This window comes from Aplysia californica, unplaced genomic scaffold (genome assembly GCF_000002075.1).
Source record: "Aplysia californica isolate F4 #8 unplaced genomic scaffold, AplCal3.0 scaffold00066, whole genome shotgun sequence".
NCBI classification, from domain to species: Eukaryota; Metazoa; Mollusca; class Gastropoda; order Aplysiida; family Aplysiidae; genus Aplysia; species Aplysia californica.
This window is the reverse complement of record NW_004797336.1, coordinates 799,474-820,369: the sequence shown is the minus strand read 5'-3', so window position 1 is coordinate 820,369 and position 20,896 is coordinate 799,474. Positions and strand designations below refer to the sequence as shown.

The following is a 20,896-nucleotide window of genomic DNA, read 5'->3' as shown; positions in this document are numbered from 1 at the left end:
CTCTTGCCTCTTAATAAACTCCTCTGCAATAATACACTTATGAAAACACCTTCCCCTTATTCCACAATCTCATCTCAGCACTTGCGTAGCCAAAACTTATTTTCTTGACTTTTCAATGCAACAGTATCTAATCAATTTAGGATTAATTGGAAGAAAATTTTTCTGTTTGTTTTATTCTAATTTAGAAAATAATCCAGGCCAGAGATGATTGGATCTTTTTTGGAGGGCTAGTGACTTTTATTGGATGCCCCTCTTACTCAGCAGAGATATCACAAGAAGTCATGTTTTCACTATCATTCTTACAATCAGTAGATAAGAGCTGGCTAAAGACCTTCTGTACATTCCAGCTACCAATTTTACATATACAGCAAGTCGCTTGTCCGTGCATTACATCACATTACCACCAAAAAAAAAAATAAGGATACATAAAAATATGCTCAACACAAAATTAAAAGCCCTAGGTGAATTTGTGCATTTTGAAACAACTCCATTAGAGGCGAGGTACAAGTTTGGGAGAACAAAAACTATCTGGCCAACTAAAAGGCAGTGCTACCACATGTATTTACGACACAGGCAGGAGCAGTGATTTTCTTTGATGCAGTAAAAAAAAAACAAAAAAACACACGCCCAAAAGAAAAAGACTCAACTAAAGTGAAAAGCAACAGATTCAACAAACAAGTGAAGCCAGAAAAAAACAGAACATAAAGTGAAAGCTGAAAGCCAAAAGTCAAAACATATGAATGAGTGAGTTGACAAACAAAAAAAGGAAAAGAAAGAGAGAACACTGACAGGAAGGAGAGATGAAGACAGAAAAAAAGAACAGAAAAGAAAAGTTAGAGGAGGTGGAGTTGGGAGGAGGTGAAACAAAGAGATGAAATGAGAAGCTTCATCTAACAAAGATGTCCCAAGTGATCAACACCACATTATGATTCAAGCCACAGACCTTACAAAGGACAACATCCTTCACACCCAGGTAGAAGGACAATAAATGATAAAATCACACGGGCATCATCAAGTTATTCATTAATTTACTGATCATCTTTCAAAATTGTTTAAATATACCCACAAAAAAAAAACAGAAAAAAAAAAAACTCAACACGTTCAAGCAAGCCACCAAAATAGGGGAAAAGCTTTGAAAGAAACATCGTAAAGATGAAGTTAGATTTTTGACCATCTCCCCAAATTAAAATTAGAAGGAAGACATGTGGAAAGACAGAATGAAAAACAAAGTCGGTTTATGGAAGTGTTATCGATGAAAGAAGAAAACATGTTTTTTAAAAAAAGGCTACAATCTTACCAAATTCTTCTAGAACAAATATGCCACCTTTCTGCGTAAAACATTTCCGGATGCTTGCTAGCTCAATAAACAACTGAAAGAAAAACCAGTTGACAACCATAACATAACAGAACATAAAGAAAACTGTGACATCTACAACAACATAAAAGACACTCTCATTTCTAAGGTACAATTGATCAAAAGTAAGGCAGTAAAACCAGGTATCTGATAAACTCCATTCCTTTGAACACATGGCAATCTTACTTTAGATGCTTCGTGATTAAACAGTGCATTTTTCTACTTTACATTTCCAAGAACTTACAGTGCGACTGAGACAGATCACTGACTCCATTGGTCACTACATTCTCAATAAAGAAATCAATAGCTTAATTAATAGTACAACTTCACAATGATTTCTGAACACTAAAATAGAGCTCAGGGAAGTGTTTGTGGGGAAGGGTTGCAAAGACTATTCACACTCAAATAAGAGACAAAGAACTTTCCGGTCCACTCAACAAGATGTTTTCAGCCACACGGTCAACAAAGGAACAGAGCTTCTAAGATACCTGGCAGTGGTTCTGACTGTAGACAGGCAGGAAGAAAAGCATTATAGTAGGGCACGGAATGGAGATTGGGGGAAAGAGGGGAGGGGCAGGGTTGAGGGGGGGGGGGTGTTGAGGAGCAGTGATGTGACTCCAGTGAGCAAGGCAGACTGCATAGAGGGGCAGAGGTGGCAGGACAAGGCTGGGAGAGAAGAAGACAGACAGACACACACACACAGACACACACACACACACACATGTATGACACGCACACACACACGTACATAAAACGTCATGACGTACATGTAGCCACGCCAGGTTGCCACAGTAGCTAAGGACACTAAGTCTCACTCCACACAAACACATACCTGGGATATCTCTACTTTTTCTTCACAAATCTAAGCCAGAATGCACAGAAATAGTGAGCACTTGCTCCTTCGATACTGAGAAAATTGTCTGATCACTTCTAAATTCCATAACCAGTAAAAAACAACGCAACCTTCTAACTAATCACACCTTAAATTATGCCTTAGAAAACAGACCAAGACTCATTAGCACCTCAATTCTATTCTTTAAGTCACACTTACTCTCTTTTTGAACCACTTGGACATTAATGTTAAGGGAAAAAATTAACAGTCGTTCAGGAAAAAAACCCGCCTAAGAAGCTACAGTCAATCCTTTTTAATTTTCTTGATCTCATAACAGTTCTGCCCAAACCCAAAAAAAAAGATAAAATAAAAACCTAGTCAGAAAACAACAGGAAACTTATACTTTAATATCTGACCATGAGACGGCCAGACGGTATATCACATTATTCTCTCTATATATCAATGTTCTGATCTTGCGCTACAAGTCCCTTGTGTCGTCCACTGTCAAGGTGATCAAATGATGCTATAGGATAGTTAAAAAAGAATCGAAGGGTTCCCTGACAAAATGAGCCACGTGTCAGGCCCCCCCTCCCAAAATATAACAACCACAGCTTCCAAAGCTGAACAATTTTTAGGCTGAATTCTTCTTTTTTTAGGACTCAAACACACAGCGGTCCATGTGCAAAATGACTTCAGCTTCACAATGTGTTGTGAACACAAAGGGGAAGAGGGAAATGTGGGCCATTAAATTCTGGAGTGCTTAAACAATGTGTTGCATCAAGGAGCCCTTCAATTCCACAAATAAAGACCAAAAAAATGTCTTCCTTTTCATGGGCCTTGAGCTTTTTCACAAGTAATATCCCACCTATTTACAGCTTTGGCTGTTGAGATTGTAATGTGAGCTGTAGTTGAAGGAATATTCATGGCACTCAGCAATTCCTCAGGTATTATCAACTATAGTTTTGCTTACATACTCATGCCCTCAGTTTTTTGTAAGTTTGCACCATGTTTTCTATTGCACTATTTCTACTCACATAGTCTTTTTTTAGATTTTGACTGACTTACATGTTTTAAGAACAAGTACCAAATGGCGTGGATTTTGTAAGGCACTAAAATTCTTTGATCTTCTTTCAGACACAATGAATTGAACTGGAATGTTCCATTTTACAGTTTATTTACTGTCACCATTCCTGGATTCAATATCTTTTACGTTGTATCCACACAAAAAATGTCTGCACAAAGTTCATTATTTTCTCCTTCCTAAAATATAATTTCATGCCAGCATTCATAATTTGAAAGGAAAAGATGACTTTCTGTCCGCCTGAATACTAATTGTTTATCCTTAAAGGCAATGGAATTTTTCGAAACAGAAGTTACACAAGCATACACATATATACATTTTAAAAAAATAATTATGGCCAATAATTTAGGGTCTACATTTGTGTTAGTCATCAATTTCATCATATAGCTTTCTAAACAAGGGGCATGAATATGTAAACAAACTATAGGAACCATCCCTTTACATTGATGGGGAAATCTACCTTTTATTTAAAAAATAGTTTTGCCAAAGATTAGCACCATTTGATCAGGAGGGGAAGGGAGGAGAAAAAGCAGACAATAATCAGGGAGTGGGAGACACAGCTGAAGGTAGAGGGGGGGGGAAGGTCACAAGATGTACAGTGCAGGCTCTAGGCAATCAAATCACACAACAAGTGGCTGGCTACACAACACATGATGATGGGGAGGGGGGGAACAACAGTCTAGATGACCATAGGCATACAAAGACAATAAACACCTCTACGTCACATGCATCAATGACCCTAGACTATTCCACAGCAAGGTGGGTGGGGGTGTAAAATGTACATGACTCGAGATGTCTCGAGTCTGTTCTGACCTGGATCTCAGCACAGAAAATTATGTCAAATTCATTTATATCCTGTGGCACCGTATTGATAGCTTTTGTTCCCTCGCTATTAACAACACCCAGTGAAGAAGAATAGGTAGAGTTTTATGTATTTTAAAAAATTACAATTTGCGAAGCAGATCAACAGGAACAAGATATGAAATTATAAGCGAAAGTATTTTACTGCAAGCAGACCAGCTCTGATTTTCACAAACAGACACACTATCTTTGAGACCATTATGAGTTCATAGTATATAACATAAATTGTATATCAGACACTTACACACCTGTGAAGAAAGTTATCATCTTTGCATTCACATTTAGGGTATAAGCCAACTCATTGCAAGAGACAGTTGCACAGTCACAACAGCACAAAATAAAAATTAGTTGCTCCTTGAAAACCATTGCGCTCTTTTAATAACATTTACCTACTTAAAAATTGAAGAAAGCTGAATTTGCAGTTGGACAAACACCACAGGATGAGCTTTTTTTTGGAGCACCAAATTTTAAAAAAACAAAAAAAACAACAACTACAGAATGGTTAAATACCAGTTGCTTTTGCTTCGTTTATAGCTGAATTCAAGATGAACTATTTTGAGGTACAAAAATTTTGACTAATTTCCAAATGACTAAACTTTTTAAAGCTTTCTATAGTTTGGTTGTAGACTAAAAAATATTGTGTCATTGAAAATATTTCCCACATCGTGATAACTGCTCTGAGGGGAATGTCAAAAAATACTTTTTGTCTCTAAAGAATCTAGGTTAGAACAGCATTTAAGTATAGATAGCTAGTGCTACTATACATAAAGCTTATTAATTATCTAGTTCTCGACGAGAAACTAAAGTAGCATCCTATCCTCACTCTACCTTTACAACCCCGTAGGAGGCCTCAAATCTAGTTTCAGTACTGTCAACAGGAAAAACATGGCACACATTGCATTCTCAATCTTTGAACAAGATCTGAGCATTAAAATTTTTTTTTTATAACTTCTACCTACGTCTCAAAGCAGCAGTAGGCTATTTTCTGCCTGGCATAATGTTAAGCTGTCTACAGGAAAAAGATTTCAGAGAGGAATCCCCAGTCTTGGAGAATTACGAGACACTCGAGTTTGGAAGAAAGAAAATTCCGGAAGACCGATAGGACAGGAAAAAAAGTGAAGCTTGGGAAACTAGACACAAAGACAGCAGAACTTGTGAGGTAGTAACACAAGTGGGACAGATAATGATATAAACATCCCGACTGCAAACTGTGCAAGGAGTACAGCTAACTAGGCACACACTCACTTACAAACAAACACACACACATAAACACACACACACACACACATAGTGTCATTGCACTCATCCTACACAATTTTACCAAAAAAGAAAGAAATAAAGACTAAAACAAAAACAAATAGTCAACAAACCGAAGCCACAAAGGTACACATATATAAACATAGATATGATATAATAAATATAAACATAGATGTAAATACGTATTGTTTTTCTCTGAGACAGAGAATTAATCTCAGGGTGTGAGACTGGGGGGGCCTTTGGTTACCTCTAAGTCCTGGCGGCACAGCGGCAGAAGGCAAACAGAGGGAGATAATCGCATGAGCAAACAGGCCATAAAATGTTTGAGACGGGCTGGGATGGGGAATGAGGGTTGAGGTGGGGGGTGATGGAGTGGAATCTCTGAGAAGATACTGTTGTAGTACTAGCTGACAGAGAGGCAGGGAGAGAGAGAGAGAGACGGAGGAATAGAGACCAGGGAAGGGGTGAAGACAGGAGGCTAGAGAGACAAACATTTTCAGTCATTACGACACTAATCAAAGAAAAGAAACACAATTTTTCTCATATGCCATTGACTCAAATAGAAAACAAGAGTGAATTTTTTTTTAAAACCAAAAAACCCAGAAAAACCCAAGAGCATGATGAGCTATTTTCTAAGCACACAACTCAAACTTCTTTCCAGACAGTTTTTCTACATTATCTATTTCGCACAATACTCAGCAGTCTAAGCCTTCGTTTTTTCTGGAGACAAAAACAAAACACCACCTGCCAACCACCCCATTAAAACAGTAAACAAGAAAAAGAAACATAGCTCTGTTTGGTAGTCACCAACACTGAACATAACAGAAAAAACAAAAGACCATACCCTAGCCAACTGTGTTCACTATGCCTGTCAGTCTTTCCGTCAAAGAACAAACGAAAAGAACAAAAAGTGAGTGCAAATAAAATCAGGAGAGACGCCAGGTGAGGTGGGGGGGGGGGGTAGCAGGGAACGACAGAGGTGGGTAGGTGAGGGTAGGCTTCAAGGGGCAACAGCACAGCTCCTGGTGAATTCAGGTGATCCCATAGGATGAGAAAAATTTGTTCGCAGCCATAAAGAGCGTGGGGAATACTTCACTCAAGAAAAAAGCACTTTGCGAGCCAATATTGAATTTATTTTACGACTAAAGAGGAATTGGAGTTATTTACCCTGCAATGAAAATATTTTTATGGTCTATTCACATGCAATAATCACTTGACTCAGTGACACTTGGCTCTGTTTTTCTAATTTAGGGCAAAGTGGGACACTGGTATCTGCTGATGATTTAACCGGTATCCCTGTTCGAGCTAGTTCACATCTTCACATTTTGGTGACTTAGCCATAAGGGAAATGTGTTCAGCGTGTGAGTCTGGGGCCATACTTGTAGCACATTCAGGACTGCACCATGGGTCAACATATTACAAGGAAACGTAATGTAAAAATATAATGCTGCAAATATCCTGATAGCAAAACAAGAGCAGGAAGAAGCATAAGTGGGCTATTGCTTTTTTTACTCTTCAGGTAGCCTCTTTTCTTCCCAGCTCAGGGTTCAAACAACTATTGAGTTCCACAGCCATAACAGTTATAAACACAAGGAGAAACCTACCCCATGCCCTATAAGGCAGACCGGTTGAGTTAAGACAAACTTTGAAGGTGGACAAAAGCACATACATACAAACAAACAGTCATTCAGCAACATTAGAAAGTTCAAATGTTTTTTCAAATGAAGGAGGGCTGAGAGGGATACATCTTCCCAGCAAAAAGACCAAGACACTGGATAAAAATTCTCCCCATATGAAAATCAAACTCAGGTCTTCTGTGTGCAATGGTGAAGCGCATAACCATTACACCACAGACCATAGTGAAATAGTGTGGGTTTAACGCCCCTATCAACACGATTAGGTTATTTTTTAGTTTTAGTAGAGGTTTTACGGCGCTCGCAACTGCATAAGGTCATATGAGCGCCAGAAGATTAGAGGTGTTACAAGAGAGTAACAAACATAAAAAAGAAGAAGGGAAGATAAGGACGATTGATGTTTCATAGGAAAGAAGAAGCAAACCACACCAGAGCACCCGCCAACCACCCACTTCAGTTATTTAAGAGGCCGTCACCACAGATGCCGGTCAAAAGAAAGTATGCAGACAGAAAGACAGAATACATAAGTAAGTGGGGGGGGGGGGGTGATCCTGTTGCGGCAGATGGAACAAACTACCTGAGAGCGGTTGCACAAATAACCTACAAGGACTAAAGGAAACAATTTTACTTTGGCTGGAAGAAAATTCAATGTTGTGGACGGGTGGCAGTAGTATCAGAACTGCAACTGCCATTTAAGGCTGAGCAAAAATTAAATCAAGGACGGCGCTACAAGCTGGGTACAAATCAAGGAAGCATATCTTGCCAAAATAATGGTTTTGACCCAGCCTCAAATAGCTGTTCTACCGTCCGATACTCCAATGGGGCCAATGAGAACTATGAAATGTTTAGCAAGCATTGGATAGGATGCGTCACTACAATGAGAACAAATCAACCCCACAGTAAACCAGTGCTCTCCACTGGGTTGTCTACTCATTTTGCCTTTTCTCTTCTTAATGTTTATTTTCCCTTCAATATAGTACCATCAGATACTTGACGATCAATATACCAACCACATTTAAGCAATTACAAAGCAAACTGTACATAACCCGCACAAGAGCTTTTTAACAATAGAACAAGTAAGCCTACTCCCAGCCCCGATAAGAAAAAATATATACATTTAAAAAATGAAAAATTAAGTATTCAATCTTATTCTCTCGGTCCACACAGTCGCACTACTAGTCACACTCTCAACACTGTCCTTCAAAAAGAAAAAAACCTAAGTATATATGGCCTCCTTTTATTGAAGAAGATTTTGAAGACAAACAAATGCTTTCAAAAAAGCAAACAACCCTCTCCATTAAGTACACCACTGGGAAAAAAATGCAAAAAATACACATTTTAAAATTGGGATTTACCCCCTAAAAATTAAGGCATGCAGATGATCAAAAGGAAAATCCTATCACTAAATATAACAGAAACATTTTAGCTTAACGCAATGTGCCTGACAAACAGAACACATTAAAGCAGACACACAAACAAGATAAATTATTTCCCACACTCAAGTACAGAGACATTTCTACTCTTATTTATTGAAACCTAATGCGAAAGCCAGAGTCATAATATTAAGTCGCAGTACCTCTACCAACATCATTGCTTAAGTCCTCACCAAGAGACAAAAACCTTCTAATCTATTCAATGAAAATTAGTTCAACTTCGTAAGTCCCACAAACGCACAGACAAAAGGGCATCTTTAATTAATTTTTTTCCTTCATACATTTTACTTCCACAATCATATCTGAAACAGCCCCCATTAATCTTTTCCACAATTTTTCAGTCATCTATAGAACAAAGTTACATTGAGTTTGAAATTGAAACAGACAAATCCTGCCCAGAGTTGTCAAACAAATATTGAACAACACAAAGACAAACAAAAGAACTTTGTCTAAAGGAAGAGAGGAGAGACAAAAAGCCACCCTCTCCTCTTTATTCTTGCATCATCTCTTGTACCTTTCTCCTATTTCCTCCAATCACATCTATAACTAAACTAGGGATTTCGCAAACATCATCCCCTCCTTTTTTTCAGCATGTTCCCACAACCCTTCTTACACGCCCCCCCCCCCCCAAACAATTGTAGTCTACTCCTATTGCTTATCAACAGCAACATAACATCTCTTCTTTTACTCAACACTGCTGCCAAATTGGCACAGTTTATTAAATTCATGTCATTTGAAAATTCCAATTTGCCTCTCTTTTCCTTCAACGACTTCTCCTTTTTCAACAGCTCATTTTCAATCTACGTTCATGATTGCACCCTGGGAATCTTTTCTAGACCTTCACATAATCCACCTCGGCAGCATTTACACCATGAATGCTTCAACCAACCCTCTTTAAAAATTCCATTTTCTGACATGGAAACCAATTTGATTTATAAGAGGTGATCAAGAGAAAAAATTGTTTCCCATGCACAATAATCGGTCTCTTGTATACCACGGCCACCTTGTAAACAGTTGTCTTACATCGCCCAAGAGAACCAACGTAGAGGTATGACTTCAACACTGTACACTGCCACAAAGGATAGGTGTAACTGGATAAAGCCAGTACACAGCTGATATTGACATCTTTTGAAAAACCTGATAGAGAAAAGGGACCCTCATTTTCGTTCTCTCCGTTTATTTTCTTCTTTAATCAGATATTGCAGGTTCAGAGGTCAGACAGTTAGCCATTTGCGAAGACACTTATTTCCCCTCCTTTTCATTTCTCTTATTCCATATATGCAGCAACCATATTGCCAGACCATCATCACACGTCATGTCCGTGCGTCACCACTGTGCAAAAACAACATGCTGACCACAACCACGTGCCTACCCATGGCTAGGATTATTCCACCTACTTAAAGTGGCAACTATACAAAGTCATACGAGGAGTACTGCTTGAGTCACCAGACAACACAACGGAAGGAAAATTATGTTAAAAATATAATGAATTGCATCATCGGTGTTCACGAGAATTGCACAATGCATGATACAAAACTGGCAAGTCATACAGAATAAGAAATAACATCTTGAAATGCAGCCAACAACATAGAGAAGATTTAAAAAACGAAACTCTTTACATCGTCCACGAGGGGAAAAAAATGGGAAAGGAAAAGAAGAAAAAGAAAAGCCTTCAAAACTTTGTAGATCAGAACTTGTGAATGCAAACTCCTACTTTCATCTACCTTGTACTGCTGTAAGCGTGGAAGGAAACTCACCAGCTGAAGTTTTTAAGACAATTTTTAACCAAATACTTGGCAGTACCCACTATGTTTTCTCAGGACTTTTATCCTGTACGTTTCATTTTCCATTTCACAATGACACTTCAACCTTTCAAAGCTGTAGCATTTGGGTGAAATCTTTTTAATATCAAGACCAGTTCTTACCAATTTCAGAATTTTTCTGACTAAGCTAAAAAAAAAAATATCTTCCTGCACTGCCTTATTTCCTTCAGTGAGATAGCAAATGAGCACATTTTTTCATAAATGTAAAGGCTCTTTTAAAAGATGTCTTTAGACTGAAAGTCCACTAGACACAATTTTTAAAATAAGACTTGCTCCCAAAATCCTACGGCCAATGAATAGCAGATAATTCGACTGTACATACACTGAGCTTAAAGAAGAGAAAAAGTGATTAATGCACATATATAGAAACCTGTGAACATGTACACCAGACTGGCACCACAGCACATGAAGCTTTGCACAGATGTAGCCAATCACTCAAACAAGAAGGGGGGAAAAACAGATGCAAACAGATTGTCAATAACTCCAGCAAGGGTTGGGGGAGGGGGGCTGGGAGGTGGGGTGAGGTTCCGCTTACTGGAGGGGGGAAGGGGTGAGATAAGGAGGGGGGTGATCAACGTAGTGGCGTTAGGGCTAAGTAGATTTTCAAAAAATGTTTATGTAAACACATCGAGCAGGACCATCAACACAAGACAGAAAGGTGAAGAACAGGCATAAAAGGTATGCAAAACAGAAAAAAAAAGTTTTAAAAAACCAAAAAAAAACCCAAAACAAAACAAAAAACTGTCCAGTCCAGATCAGATTTGCAACTAATGTTGTCACCATATTCTATCTTAAATAATATTTGAAAAAAAACAAAACAATCTGCACTGCCCATAGCGACTTCCTTGCATTCAACAGATATTTAAAAAACTCTTCGCTGGTGTCGACCGCGTCTACCTCAATACTGTTTCTGATCAAACTAAACAGACAGCATTGGACACAAAACAAAGACCCTTTGAGTGAATCTGAACTTGCTTAAAGACACTGTGACAAAGAAAGGCGACCATCACGTGAGAGAAAAAAATCGCATCATCTTTGGGGGGGGGGGGGGGAGAGTACAGCCTGAATTATCGGGGAACAGGGCAACCCTCAACCAATGAGAAAAAAACATTTGGGAGGTAAAGACGCACTTTGAAAAGCATCATTAGGAGCCGGTCAAAGGGAGAGTCAGAAGGCACAGAACATATAAAAAGACTCAGTCAACCCATACAAAATAATGAGAGGCTATCAAGCAACAACGACAGAAAAAGGTTGGAGGAATGAGGGAGAGAAGAGAACTAAGAGAGAGGGGGGGGGGGAGAGAAAGGAGGATGTTGGAGGGATGGGGAGATGTTGAGTATGGTGGGTTGGAGGGAACTGCCTGATAACATATCAGTCAATTACACATGGTGAGATGTAAACGTCACAAATAAATAGTACGTCATCAGCTTTAAAGAAAAGAATGGCTACATAAAGAACAATGTAAAATGCTTTTTAAAAAATTCTTTCAAACAATTTCATCATTGATTTTTTTTTTCAAAGTCATTATATTCAAACCTCTCGTTCATCTCAACAATAATAACACAAAGCTATGCTACAGTTAAACTGCAAATTTTCTTTCTCTTCTCTTGAGACTCCTGCTCGTGCCTTAAACACAGTTGCCATCTCATTCTCATCAGACTAACAATATATATGCATGTGGTACGCTGGTACATTTTCTTCACTTTCATTGAGATTTATAAACTTCCACTGATCAGAGAACAAGAGAGGCTGCAACACACAACATAATATTACGCGTGGGTCTATTCAGCCCCGTGAGTGTCTAAAATGGGACAATAAATAACAAAAAGAAACACTCTTTTCACACAAATGAACACCCACACACAAAAACACGTACAAACACATGCGCGTGCGCCGCGCAAACACACACACACACACCTATGATCATGGTTGAAATGGGTAATAAAGTCATTTAATTCATATGTGCCTGCATATGTGTTTGAGTATGCGTGTGTGTGTGTGTGTGTGCATGTGTGAGTGTGTGTGTGTGTATGAATGTGTGTGTGTGTGTGTGTGTGTGTGTGTGTGTGTGTGTGTGTGTGTGTGTGCATGTGTATGTGTGTACATCTGTGTGTCTTCACATATGTGTAGGCACACCACAAAAGCTGATACTACTTGAGGTACACATCAGCATGTATGCACATCAGTACATATATATCTATATTACGTATTTCCACTCGAGATAGTGAGGAGCATATTATGTAAACAGCACTGTGTCTGAGAGTGTGTGTTTTATATGTGTGCGCACACACGTATTGCGCTGACGCATGGGATAACACATTCTGCAGCCCTGGGGGCGACTCACCTTGCTGTTGTGTAGCAGCAGCCCGATGCCCTCCATGCACACCTGGAGCAGGCCACCCTCCTTGGTCTTGAGGTCCTGCACCGGGAACTCCCCGCTCAACTCTGGCCCCGCTGAAATCACGAGGTGACCAAAAACAATTAATGCCCCATTATTAATATCAATAATAATAATACTAATAATAATAACAACAACAATAAGAATCATTCCATTTATATATGGCATATCCACTCTACAACATGATCTATGAATTTTACAACTACAGTCGAACCTGTGTAAGATAGAATCACAAGGGAGCCAGAAAAAAATTCCATCTTAGTCATTTTCTGTCTTAGACAGGGGAATTTAGCGGGGAGAAGGAGGGGGTTCAAAGACCCAGCCAGTGGGATCAAGCGTCGCTTGTCCGATCGGCAAGCGATCGCAAGTGTTCAAAACTTCCCACTTCTCAGCTGCTATCTTCTCTGATAATGATGTCAGTCTTATTTATCCAATTACCACCAGTGCTTGCATTTCATAGGACCACTGTTTGACCTATTAAAAACAGAAACGTTCGAACATCTCCTTTGCTTCCACCCTTAGCCGCACCCATCGGTGTAATTGACACAGTCAACCAATGCCACACCTCACTGCCATGTAACAACGATTCGAGGAACTCTTTTCTCAGCTGGCTGTACGATCAGGGTGGCAGGCATAGGTTAAACTAATTTCGCACCTTTGGCCTCTGGCTACCAATGAAAGTTTCCGTGCTGGGGCGCCACTCGTGCACTTTCTCTGGCACTCGTGATTTGACATCCACACCATCCTGACCATCTTCATCGCTCAGGGCTCACATAGACAGGGTAACATCTACCCTCAAAATGCACCCCTACTCCCCTTTCTCGCCTGGCAGCATAGCCTTAAGTTTAGAGCCGGTGGATGGTTGTTTCAAATCAGGACTGAACGGGCAAAACATTAATTTTCCGTCTTTGACAGGTAAAACCCTCGGAAGGGAGCGAATTTTTCTTTCCATTTCTGGATTGGACAAGTTTCCGTTTTATAAGGTATATAAAGATGAATATATCAAGGGGGGAGCAGAAAGACCATTAGAGACAGGTTTCTGCTTTACACAGGTTTCCGTTAAGGCAGGTTCGACTGTATTATTACCCCAGCAGATCCCCTGAAAACACTCGGAAACATTCTCAGCTTCCCAGGAAGCATACAGGGCAAGCTGCAGATTTCATGAGCTCAAACACTAACAGACTGACAGGATCATTCCCTGTCTGCAGCCAGGCACCCATTTTCACCTGGGTGAAGTATCGAGCTCCTGACAGAATTTGAACACACGACCATACGTTTGTTCGTCCAAGAGCCTAACCACAAGGCCATCAACGTCAAAAATATATAACAGTCCTAGTGTGCCTGTATCGAGTCATGAATCCACTCCAATAAAAGGTGCATATCGCAGGCAAGCTCTTCAAATTATGTATTGAGCCAAAAAAGCAAAACTTTTCAGGAGAGAGAAAAAACTGCTTCCATTCTTTAAACAATTTTACCCACGTTAATTATTTCTTCTTGTTTTTGTTTTTTTCAACATTTCGACTTTTAATTTCAATAAAGTATTTCTTGCACGAAACTGAAATGAAAAAGTTAAAACTTTAGGTTCAGTATATCAGAACAACTGGCAGACAATATATTTCACAGTATCTAGCTTATCCAGTTAAGCTGTTCAGAATTTGTCATTTCTGTCCCCGAAGACACAGCATTTCAGCTTGATAGGTGTAAGCCACTATTCTCAGACATGTCCTTCGCACAGACTGCTAAGCACCCAACTGTAGCACAATGAACAGAGGAAAATAAGGAAAAGTGCAAGGAATTCAACCCATGAAAATTGCTAGGCTGCATCCACAAAACCCATTCCAAAAGGTCACACCCACGTAGTCTGAATCCTGCAATCACACACATTTAAAGTTAGGCGATATAGCAATTATTAGAACAATTAAAACAATTGGGAAACTGACAAAACTTAGGTCTCAGCAAGTGAGTGTGGGTTTAACGCCCCTATCAACACTATTAGGTTAGATATTTAAGAGGCAGTTATGTCTCATAATTCCAAGCCTCCCCCCCCCCCCCTCATAAAATCAAAGGAAGAAATCGAAATCGAAGCACAAAGTACAGAGTATGTTAGCAAGTGTAAAGCAATCAACAACCTGGTGGTCTCCCGGTGTTTCTGCTGGCGGCTCTCTCCATGGCTTCCTTCACAGAGAAGTACAGCTCTCGACACTGAGGACACAGCAGGGAGATTCCCGGGTTACCAATGCATGATAGAAATAGAGTGGAGTTCGCTCTAATCGAAATCTGCGAGACTGACAGATTTTCTTTGGTTTAGCCGGATTTTTGGTTTAGAGTTGTGCTCAAACAGAATGGGGGAAAAAAATCAGATAAACCCGGTTCAGACTCCACTGCATACATTGTTATAAAATTCAGCTTGCAGTGGAAAATTAACAATTTTGGATACTGGTATTGCGTGAGGAGGCTAGTCTTACTTCAAACATAACTTTTTTACCTACGATCCAAAGAACCAGACCTGTTTGCGGTTAAACAAGATCACTTAGCAGGAATGCCATCCTCATCTCCTAGAGGAGGCTGAGGTGGCTATCTAAGTGGTCATGACAAGGGGTACTAGGCATAAATTTTGTTAAAAATTAAGTCAAGTTTTCTCACAAAGCAGGTCATACATGGAAAACTAGTATATACACACAATGACTAAAACTTCTCGGTCTTTGTTAAGACCTTTTCAGTTCCTTCACATATTAAGCCACATACGTGATTTCTCTTTCAAGATATCACCTTGAGACTCCCGACTTGATTTCTCTAATTGCTACACGAAAGCCTGGACAAACAAAACAAACTACGCTACAGTAGCATTGAATGTTCCCACGTGTACCTTCTTGGTGTAAAACTGGTTGAGCTGGACTTTGTCCTGGTTCTTCCTCCACAGGCACAGCACGCGTGTCTTGGGGCAGTAGGTCATGTTGACCAGCTTCTCAAACCACCAGCGGTCATGGATGGCGCCCGTCACGCTACGCAGCAACAGGCAGTCGTCGCAAACCTGAGCACCACAGGAAGGTAGGAAAAAGAAAAGTCACATCAGTGGACGAAAAGACAAAGATAGAACATGGCTGGTGGTGACCGAACCAGAAGCTACTGTTTTGTTTTGTTAGTTTATGTGGAGGGGAGATCATCAACATAGTAAGGGTGATTTAGTGCAGGGAAAACTGAGGACATATCTGAGCGTGCCTGGTGAAAGGGACCACATGACGCATTTTGAAGAATCACGTTTTTTTGCATTTTCAAATTTTAAAGATATCTTCAGTAGTTTTTGAGATACGGGTGATTTTGTAGGGCAGGGTACCGAAACAAAGTTTTGAGAAAAACAGCTTTAAAGTTTCCCCTTTGTTTCTGCTTCAAATAGATAGACCTACGCTTCCAGACGACCTGACAACACATTCGCTACTCACAAACCAACTTTAAAAAGCATTTAAGATGAAAGAACAGCTTCAAAGTGTTTATATTACGTCTTCAAAACAAATTCACCACCACTTTGAGCAAGAGTTTTCAAGAAGGTAGTGTCAATTGCCACCGAGTGATGCAGCGACACTTGATGGCGTCAATTGTCAGCGAGTAAATTGGAGCTCTTTTGTGTTTGAGAGTAGAACTAGCCTGTATGTGCTTGGTGTTCTGCGTTCGTGAAATTGCGACACACACCTTTCTCTTTTCCCCTCTGTGGGAGGGGGTGGGGGTCTCTCTCTCTCCCCTAACCCCCGTCCCCCGGATTTATTTTCTCCGATATATATTTATATATATATAAGAAGCGTATTTCTGCTTGAGTTTGTGTGCATTTGTGGCATACTTCTAGAATTGCCTGTGTTGGTTCTACACTGAAGCATAGGCTAGCCTACGTCTCGTTCAAAACATGACAAGTTGAAGTTGGTAGTTCTAGATGTTCGTCCAATGAAATTAGAAAACAAATTGACCCACTTAGACATGAGGAGCTCGAAAGGATAGCCAGGAAACAAGACTTTCATTTTACTGTAAAACAAAATTTTTCAAATGAGCTTGAATTTATGCAAAATGATATTCCTTGATAAAAATAAGTTTTCAGATAGTTTTGAATACCATTGTGCAGGTAAAAAGAAGAATTTGAGTGCAAAACATTCGGGAATTGACCTATACTATTTTCCTTTCGAACCCCAGAATGTGTGTAACTACTCGTTATATATAATGACTTATCAAGTTATGAGAGGGGGTTAGATCTAACTTATCCATGTGTTCGTAACTCATTATGAATAGAAAGCTAAAGATAGAGCGTTGTTTTTAGACTTGACACCGCGTCACTCGGTAGCAATGGACACTACCACGTCAATAAAGTCAATTGCCACTGCTTCACTCGGTGGCAATTGACCTTACCTTTCAAGAAATAGATCTCGGTTTGCGCAGGGCAGAAAAATGCGATACAAGTTTGCTCTCCAAAAAGGCGAAAGGGTATGGATGCGCAAAGCTCCGCTTCATTTACATGTTCTAGATATTCATGCGTACTACCCGCCACTAGAGAGAGGAAAGAATGACCTAAATTTTGGTATGCAATGTGATTGGGCCGACTTTATGAATGGACAAGAGAAACCATCCGCAGTGTGTACTCGGAAAACTAATTTTCACACGCATTTTTGGGGATTATGCAATATACGTCAAGTAAAAAAAAACATCTTTAAAAATGTATTTTAAAGTACAAGAAACTTAAGTCCTTTAAATATCGATATATTAAAGGTTAAAGAAATCACTTTTAATGGAACTTAGTTCTTGTAAAAAAATTCTATTTTTGACCTTTGAAGCCTGATATCTCGGTTTGAGCAAATGCCTCTTGTGGTCCCTTACACCAGGCACGCACACATATAAAGAGAGGAGAAGGATAGAAAACAAGCAGGACCGACCAGTTGTACCCTCCTATCACCCATACATAGGAGCTATGTTAATGATCCAGACCCTTTGCTGTAATGAGGACACAGGATAAGACAAGACCAGTCAAGACATGACATAGCCACATAAGGTCAGATAAATCATACTGTCAATTTATAGGAGATTTAGAGATTAACTCAATACCAAAATCTACATGCCTATATACTGGCAAGAACCACTATATTTATCGCCTAGGTTCAACTGTTCTTAAAATATAATTGTGAGCTTTAGGATTCAATACAATAATTTGGCCAAATATTTTGTAAATATCTATAATCTTCCTTTTCTCCCCACAAAAATAAGACCAGCATAAGCCTCAAATTCGTCAATCTTCATCCTGAAAGACAGCCAGGCAACCTTCCGCGTGATGCACAGTGTTGTCTCTGTATAGTCTCCTCACCTCCATGAAGAGCATGTCCCCTGTGTTGTCAGTGCCCCAGTGGACAGTGAAGGATTGCTTCTGCATCTGACGACTGCCCATCGGCTTCAAGTCAATGTCATTGCCATACTGAGGGTACAGGACGAACAACATACTTAACATGATTACATGCAGGAAACAGGACCACAAAAAAACAGTTTGAATAAGACAGCGCATATGAATACAGCTACTGAAAAAGATTTGATATACATGACAGGTCAGATCAAGATTTGATTTGAGGCAGCATCCATTAAATTAGTGAAAGCTTTGACAATTTCAAACAAAGCATGACACAGGGCTGAGTGACTTGTGTAAGAGTCACAGAATCAAACTCTGAAACATAGAACATCTATTTAAGGAGCAAGAGGTCTTTAGTTTGTTTTAGTAAGAGTTCTATGGCACTTGCAACACTATAAGGTGATGTAAGTGCTGAAGATAAAAGATGTTACTAGAGAGTAACATAAACAAAAGAAGGAGGAAGGATACAGACAATAGATGTTTGATAGGAGAGAAGGAACAAACCATACCAGAGCACCAACAAGTGTTTAGAGACTAATTTGGACAGATGAAACCACACCACATCCACCACAACTACTTTGTTTTGTTTTTTAGTAGAGGGTTTTATGGCGCTCGCAACTGCATAAGGTCATATGAGCGCCAAGGGGTGGGTGTCAGCAGAGAAGTCTTTACAGGGAATCAGACTTACTCTGCTCACTTCTCTAGCTTCAACAGCACAAGGTCTGCTTCGACTATCAAGGCACCCCGGAAATAGCGGGTCACAAGAGTGCGACAAACATACAAAAGAAGTAGAGGAAAATGACATTAGTAAGGATCAGAAAAGAAAAAGCAGCAGTTCCCTGTTGTAGATCAGGCACAGTTAGGAGCGTGACATGATGAATCAGCCCATTTACAATTCTACTGTGCTTGAAAGAGATGTGTCCCTCCTTTGGGAATGGCCTAATGACACTACAGTCAGTGGCACTGCCCCTGGGGGTAACTACTTTGTGTAAGACTCCGCCACATGCTGTTTTAAAAAGTGAAGTATAATGGAGTTTATACTGCTTTTATAGCATTAATAAGAGTTTCACAGCACTTGCAACACAATAAGGTCATAAAAGAGAAGAAAATAAGGTGTTACAAGAGATAAACATATACCAAAAAGGAGGAGGAGGAGAGATGGAGATGATAGATGTTTGATAGAAAAGAAGGAGCAAACCAGACCAGAGTACCCGCCAACCACCCGCCGACCGGTGCACTCACCAGCTGCTGTATGTTGTCCAGCAAGTTGTTGATGTCCTGACTCTGCTGGAGGCCGATGTGCGACTTGCCCAGCAGACGCCGAATCTTCTTCTTGATCTCGTTCTTGGGCACCCTCATCATGAGCATGAAAGCTGCCAGGTTGTACAGCATGACGGCCAAGAGCCTGTCCTCATCAAACTCCAGGCGTTTCTTCTCCAGGTCGCCCAGCGAGTTGTACCTGGCACATAAGACACACGATATGAACACAAAACAAACAAAAATGGTGGTCTGTTTGTTTGCTTGAGTCAATAGAAGCACATAGAAACATCAATGGTCATATAGTGCTTGAAAAAATAAGACAGACAGACAGAACCAACGGAGGGAAAGTAAAGAAATACGACCAACCAGTAGCATCCTCCAACCATCCACAGAAAAGCTGGAGGGGAGGTGGGTTAGTGGAAACAGTTTACCTTGCAAATCAGACCTGTGCAAGAGGAGAGGGCCAACCATTGTCAAATAAAAAAGTGGTAACCCTCAACAGGTGGTCCTCGTGGAAAGCATCATTATGATTTTTTAAAATTCAAGAAGGGAAGAGAGAAGCGGTTGTTTTGTACAGGTGAACCGATGGTGGTTAGAGCAAGTTCGACTGTATTTTTCTATTAATGTTATCATTGCCTTGATTGATACAAACAGGTCTATTCTACAATACAGCATTTGGTCCAACAGGAAAAGTAGAGAAGAAAAAAAGAAGGAAGGAAGGAAGAAAACAAACAGAGACGATTGCATCTGCTACTAAGCTAAAGCAACAGTGAAAAGAAGTATACAGAGCTGACCACATAAGGGCCTTTACCAACCACGCTAAAAGTCAAAGTAGTATGGAGAGTCTTTTTTGCCTCCACTCAAAACAATTTTTTCAAATGGTAAAATTTAAGAGCCACCTTCTAAAACAACCTTTGTTCAATTGAAATTACTTAAACAATTTTTTTTAATGGCCAAAGTTAAGAGGCACCTTAAAAAAATAACTTTTGTCCAGTTGAAACAACTTAAAAATTAATTGAACAAAAAAAAATAAATGACCTCCTGCCCACTCACCTCTCCATCATCTCGGAAGGCCTCTGGTCCATGCCGATGATGTCCCTCTCCTGCGCCACGGCGTCCAGGAACATATCCTCCCAGAACTGCATGTGGTCCCAGACCCGCGAGCGGTCCTTCCCCACCAGGCCCTCAAACAGGTAGCTGCGGCTCTGCACCGCCTCGGCTGTGAGCCCCGCGGTGCCCGTGTGCACCAGCTGGCCGTCGTGGTAGCGGTAACCCGAGCTGTAGGCGCTCTTGGTGCTCCAGATGCTGGAGGAACGACTGCGACGAGAGTTCAAGTTGGTCGGCTGTGGAGGGGGGGGGGGGCCAGAGACGGACACATTGAGACAGGGCTGGGGTTCCAGGCTAACAAAGTTGTGGATTAGAGAAAAGCTGGGGGGTTGAGAGAAAGGGCAAGGTTCAAAGCTGCAAAAGGTCTGGATTAGAGAAAGGTTGGGGGTTCCATGCTGCCAAAGGTCTGGATTAGTTTAGTAAGAGTTTTTTCGGCACTCGTAACACAAATAGGTAAAAAAAAGTACTGAAATTAGAAGTACTAG

General features: G+C 40.2%; 1 protein-coding gene across 7 annotated transcripts in view; it reads right to left on the bottom strand.

The window, feature by feature from the left end:
* LOC101849356 (MAP kinase-activating death domain protein) overlaps positions 1 to 20,896 on the bottom strand; it is a 94,128-nt gene that overhangs the window by 7,611 nt on the left and 65,621 nt on the right. For 4 of the 7 annotated variants that reach the window (XM_035968523.1, XM_035968520.1, XM_035968525.1 and 1 more), the window contains 8 exons: positions 20,358 to 20,647; positions 19,287 to 19,503; positions 18,009 to 18,116; positions 15,540 to 15,704; positions 14,803 to 14,875; positions 12,620 to 12,729; positions 5,633 to 5,641; positions 1,298 to 1,370 (listed from right to left, as the gene is read on the bottom strand). In XM_035968523.1, the coding sequence (XP_035824416.1) occupies positions 1,298 to 1,370; positions 5,633 to 5,641; positions 12,620 to 12,729; positions 14,803 to 14,875; positions 15,540 to 15,704; positions 18,009 to 18,116; positions 19,287 to 19,503; positions 20,358 to 20,647 (1,045 nt within the window). The remainder of the gene's footprint in view (positions 1 to 1,297; positions 1,371 to 5,632; positions 5,642 to 12,619; positions 12,730 to 14,802; positions 14,876 to 15,539; positions 15,705 to 18,008; positions 18,117 to 19,286; positions 19,504 to 20,357; positions 20,648 to 20,896) is intronic. The other 3 variants (XM_035968526.1, XM_035968521.1, XM_035968527.1) reach the window with 3 other exon arrangements.